We start from the raw sequence: 5915 nt of genomic DNA, 5'->3' as shown, positions 1-5915 counted from the left end.
GCATGAGAGAACCCCTGCCAACTCTCTAAGTACTCTCGGGTGTAACCCGTCAGGGTCTGGCGCCTTTGTAATGTCCAATGCCCTGAGGAGCCCCTCGACTTCAAGAGGGGTGACTCTAATCTGTGCCCCTAAGTCCCCGGCCTCATCTAATCTCCTATGCGGATATCCCTCGTCCTGCTTTGGGGAGAACACAGAGGCAAAAGAGTCATTTAGCATCTGTGCCTGTTCCCTCATGTCAGTCACTGGATCTCCTTCTTATTTAGTGGTCCCACCACTTGTCTCCCCTTCCTCTTCCTATTTACATGCTGAAAGAAGCCCTTTTGGTTGCTCTTGATATTCTTGGCAAGTCTCAGCTCGTCATCAGCCTTAGCCTTGCGAAGAATCCTTCTGCAACAGGCCTCCTCCTCCCGGTATACCCTTTGGTCTATTTCCCCCAGTACCCATTTCCTACAGAGGTTCCTCTTTCGTCTAATCCCTCTAACCACCTCCCTTTGCATCCATGGCGGCACTCTCCTCCGCCTCCCCACCTTACTGACTAGAGGTATCGTCAAGGCTTGCGCCTCCAAAACCTCCCTTTTGAGTGCCATCCACTCCTCAACTCGCTTACCTTCCAGTAACCTGTCCCAGGAGACTTTCCCTAGTCTGGCCTTCAGTTGGCCAAAGTTGGCCCTCTTGAAGTCCCAGCTTCTAGTGCTCGACCTGCTGCACGTCCCCAGTCCCCTGATCTCAAAGCAAAGGATGGAGTGATCACTCGCATCCAGAGCTCCCCTAATCTGTACTTCATCTATCAGCTCCTCCCTATTGGTCAAGACCAAGTCAAGGATGTTTCCCCCCCTCGCCGCCTCTCGGACCCTCTGTGTGAAAAACCCTCCCTCTATAGCTTCTAGGAAGTGACGTGACCTGGCTGTCACTGCCGAGTGAGTCTCCCAACTAATATCTGGGAGACTGAAATCTCCCATAATTACTGTGTCTCTCCCCCAAGATATCCTTAGAATCTGGCCTGTCAGGACATCATCCAGGGTCTTAAGGTTTACCAGGAGGGCGATAACATGCCCCCACTGACAGGTCTCTTTCCCTGTCAAGACCCCTAAGTTTCACCCAGACTGCCTCTGCCGAATCCCCATCTGTGCTGCATTCTATCTCACTGCATCCTGTCCCTTTCCTGACGTATAAAGACACGCCCCCACCCCTCTTTCCCTTCCTGTCCTTTCTCAGAAGGTGATACCCCTCTATGTTCACATTCCAGACTCGCCTTTCATCCCACCAAGTTTCTGTGATTCCCACCATACCCTCCTATTCCAAGGAGAGCTTCAAGCTCTTCCTGCTTATTACCCCTGGCCACTCAGCACTCTCTCCCAGCCTGTGCCTCTGCTGCTCTGCCAAGAGGCCAGAGCCAAAAGGGCAGGGAGTGGCCGAGCGCGGCCTTATCAGTCCCTCAGGCCGGTGGCCCCACCCCTCTGCTCCCTCCTGGCCCCTCTAGCCTCTCTGGCTCTGCCCCCTTCCTCTCCGCTGCTGCTCCTGGCCCTCTGCTCCCCTGCCCAGCCCCTCCCTTGACTTCGCCAGTCCCCTGGCCACTCAGCCCTTGCTCCCAGCCTGTGCCTCTGCTGCTCTGCCAAGAGGCCAGAGCCAAAAGGGCTTGGCTGAGCTCGGCCTTATCAGTCCCTCAGAGCTTGACATGTGTGGTTTATAGAAGCAACATTTCTTCACTAAGAACGAACATTCATAAAGCAGTCGTGGTTAACCTGCATGCTTCCAAGGAGCGAGGAGTAATATGGAAGGGCACAGACACTCAATCTGGGAGGAGCTCCTCCAGCCATTTAAGGGCATCTGCAACCCTGGTTTGCAGATATTTACAGCTCTTTTTGACACAAAGCAGACTTGAGGATGACTTGTCAGGTCCCCTTAGAAAACCAGAGATCCCACCCAGGCAGGCAGGGAAATGGCAGCAGAGGCTTCCCTGGTAATGCTCTTCCCTCTCCAGCCAGCACAGAGGTGCAGAAGGCTTGCTGGAGGTGCATGGTGAATCCTGCTTCTCTGCTGGCTGTCAAAAGAGGGTTTTGCTTATGGCAGGCACAGAAGCTCCATTCCACCACCCTGCTGCACTTCTCCATTAGATGTGCAGGAGGCAAAAACGTTTCCTCTGGGAGTGTGAAGGCAGCTTTGCTTCTAGTCTTGTCTTAACTTGATTTCAGAACCGTAACAGAAATAAAATGGAGACTTAAATTCCTTCTATAAGTAAAGGTTCTGGAGATGAATGAGCTTTGGGGGTTCCTTAATGGGTGTCAAATGACAAGTCATATTATGACCATGAGGCCTGAACATGGGGACTGCTCATTTTAATCTTGGTTACAGAGTACAGGGTTGATTATACAATATTGTTTTATCTATGTATAAAGACAGAAGCAATGGGTACATTCTAATTTTTCTTATCGATCATTTCAATTTCCACAAATATGACCAAGCACTTTAATAATCCTTACCATGTTAAATATTGCTTTCCTGGCATTATCCATTGTTCAAGATGCTCCTTCAGGTACTTGAGTGAAGCCTAGAAGGTTGAAGACAGATTAGCTAAGTGCTCATTAATGATCTGTTATGGTGTATATTGTTCTTTTCTAGCATCAAGAATCCAGCAAGTTCTATAAAGGAGCTTTATATCACTTCCTCTCATGCAAACCTCTGTAGAACCTACCTGTACGATGCTGTGTCCGACCTCCAGCCCTCTTGGTTCTAAACTATCCCTTGGTTTCTTTAGATGGCCACACCTACATTCTCTGATTCTATGCCTGCCCCAACTACCAATGGTTTAGTGTTTCCCCTGCTTTAATGTTTGCCTGCCATTTTCAAACGCCAAAATTCAAAATCCCCTTTCCCTTAAGCCCCACCCACCACAGGAGTACGGCTTCCACATGTCTTTTCTGAAAGGGAATTTGGCTGACCAGCTGAAAGCACTTCAGCACCCAAAGATAGGGCAATCCTGCATAGCAGCATCTTGACTGTGGAACTCCTTTACCTGCAGGCTAGGCTATCCCTTCTCCTTGCTGCTGGGATTTAGACAACTGGTAAGAATTTTGCTTTTACAGACTTTTAAAACTATTAAACTGGCATTTGTTTCCAGAAGATTCCCTTACTTCATTGCAATTTTGTCAACTTTTGATTTTCTTGCAACTGTTTCATTTGATTGCTCATATGATTTTACTTCAAGTCATCTTGGGTAAACAGGTAATTCAGAAATTTATTAAAGAAAGATATAGCACACACCAAGCAAGAGGAGGCTGCTCGCTCAATGTTATAGCACACATTTGTCATGTCAAAGGTGTCCAGTTCAAGCCCAGGCGTCCACCCAAGGAGTAACTGCACCCTGCACTGGTGTGGCAGCAATGTCATCTTAGCTGAGGAGTGACCTGTGTCTTTGCTAAACACAAGATGTGACTTGGGCAATTAGCTGCACATCGAATGATGTGTGTTCCATAGGGCCTTAGCGCTGCAGTTCTGCCTGCCCACTTGAAGGACATGGCCCGGTCATTTGCCTTCACCTGCCTCAATCAGAGTGAGTGACCTTTAGCTAGTCTACATTTAGAAGCTGTTACAATTGTTTTGAGTTCCTATGTCAGTTTGGCCTGAAGCACCATATCCATGTGCTGATAGCAACATTTTTATTTATAATGATGCATTAAATTTCAACCAATAGCTATTCTGAGGGTCAAACGGGGAGTAAAATATTCCCAGGAGCCCTTACTAGGACCTTTTTGCTACTATTCAGCTAGTCCCAGTTCATAGTTGCAATTTCTGTCCATGACAAAATACACATGTAGTAACTTTTTCTAAGCTTTTAAACCCAGGAATTATTGCCAAAAAACCAGAAGCAAGCACTTTAAATTTGCTTTCCACTTTCAATCAACACTTTGTTCCTGGGTTGTTACTGTGAGATCCAAACCCAAATTCTGGGTTGAACAATCCAGAGTTTAAGCTAAGAACAAACCAGAGGCCACTGTCTACTGTACTGCCCAATTTAGAACTGACCTTTTGAAAGTGGTATTCATCACAACTCTGTACATACTTGGAAATGTCTCAACAGAACCCAACAGGGCTTATAGGCACATGTGTCCAGGCTCTTATTTCTTCTAGTTTTTGTCCCAGTTCGCAAACAGAATTAGTGCCATAACAGTTTAAAACTAGAAAAGACCTGAGGATGTGACAGTATAAAGAGAAGATCCAGAAATTTAGCTCGTATTACTATTTGCTGGAAGTTAGAGATTTAGCTGGCAGGCAGCCAGCCCACCTTGCTCGTTGGGGGAAGGCTACCATTCAACTTCCTCTCCTCCTGCCTCCTTTGGGAGAATGACAGGGAGCCATCTGTGAACCATCCAGCCTGGTGAGAAGAAGTTACTGAGCATGTGGCAAGAGCAGCACCCACAGAAAGGCTTAGTTAGTATTGCTCTTGGTTGTTCTTGCATTAGATCATTGCAGATACCAGTGAATTCAAACTTAATATTTTATTTAATTTAGACATAATTAAAATACTGATTTTTTAGCAGCCTAAATAGGATACTTTATTTTTGGCATTTATGTTTATTGTGAGCTATATTGGACAGGTTCCACTGGGGAACTCAGCAGCAAAGGACTCTCTTTAGCCTATATCCAAACAGCATCCTCACCAGGTAAAGATTCCCTTAAAGCAACTTGGATTACATCAGTTTCCTCCCTCTAGTTAAGTATGTTCTCCCAGGAACCAGCAAGAGGAATCTGACATTTAGTTAGTTTGCCTGTAGAATTATACAGTAAAATTGCTGGGAGCTAGTCAGTATCTTCACCAGCAGGTACCCTCCCCACAATCCTGCCCCACAAAGTGATTGCCCTTTTCAGCCCAGCTTACCTCTTCCTCATGAGAGGCCCAAAACCTCATTAGCATAGCCTCTAGTTTGTACCAGCTCCCAAGCGTTCTCAAATCTTCACATTTTGTATATAAGCAACTAGGTCCGTGAGTAATCGGTGCTGGTGCCAGTTCTGAATGACATCAGGACATGTCCCTTTTTGAGCAACATGGATCAAAGGATAGCCCCTTGGCACCTCCCATTTTGTGCACTGGTACAAAGGCTGAGAGCAATGTAAATTTATGTACACCTTTAGAACAAAGAATCAGAGACTGAGACAGAAAGCTTATGCCTTTGTTCAATATTCCATAGGGTGGCCTGGTTCATATGATCAGGCTATCTCATGGTTCATTTCATCCCCTGGTTGATGAATTCCAGGTTGTGACAAGAGAACAGGCCTATTACCACAGCAGGCCACCATGTCCTAATTCACCCTATGGGCTAACATGTCATGATGGATGTCACTCGTGGGTGTCATTTTCATACAGGAAGCAGGACATCTGCAGGCACTATGCTGTGTGAGCCCAGGGGACAAATAAACACAAGGCAAGGCAATCCCTGCTGCCTGGGTTTACACAACCAAACAAAAACGCCATTCATGGCAGGCCCTACCAGTTAAGCCTTGGAGGGTTGTTGTGTTGGGTTCACATATTTGCCAGGTTTGCACAACATTAATTAACATTCCATGCAAACCAGCATTGATAGCAAGAAATGCCAGTATCTAGCATCATCAGAACTTGTCTAAGTCTGGAGCTTTTCCAGACATGACTTGTATATATGGTACACAAGTTAATTTGGCTGCTGGGACACACATACCAGCTCATGATCTCAGTTTGCATATACTCTGGGCATACCAGATTAGCTGCTTCAACCTACCACAGCTTATGGTACTGCTCAGCTGTTACTAACTAGATAACAAATCGAACTCCACCTTTCTTTAAAAGAATAGTTAAGCCTTCTACAGAAGTGGTAACTGATATGTCACTTGCAATCTTCAAGTTGAAGTCAAATCATGAAATATGAATGCAATAGCTTTGCTTC

General features: G+C 46.2%; 1 protein-coding gene across 1 annotated transcript in view; it reads right to left on the bottom strand.

Annotated features, from left to right (window-relative positions):
- Positions 1–5915, bottom strand: part of LOC123036773 (transferrin receptor protein 1-like) — a gene marked incomplete at its 5' end in the record, with an annotated part of 20285 nt that overhangs the window by 3252 nt on the left and 11118 nt on the right. Inside the window, one exon of the mRNA XM_044456206.1 lies at positions 3014–3020. Within this exon, the coding sequence (XP_044312141.1) occupies positions 3014–3020 (7 nt within the window). The remainder of the gene's footprint in view (positions 1–3013; positions 3021–5915) is intronic.

This window comes from Varanus komodoensis, unplaced genomic scaffold (genome assembly GCF_004798865.1).
Source record: "Varanus komodoensis strain SLA01 unplaced genomic scaffold, ASM479886v1 scaffold82, whole genome shotgun sequence".
NCBI classification, from domain to species: domain Eukaryota; kingdom Metazoa; phylum Chordata; class Lepidosauria; order Squamata; family Varanidae; genus Varanus; species Varanus komodoensis.
Note: the sequence above shows the minus strand (reverse complement) of the source record. Positions and strands in the feature narration are given on the sequence as shown.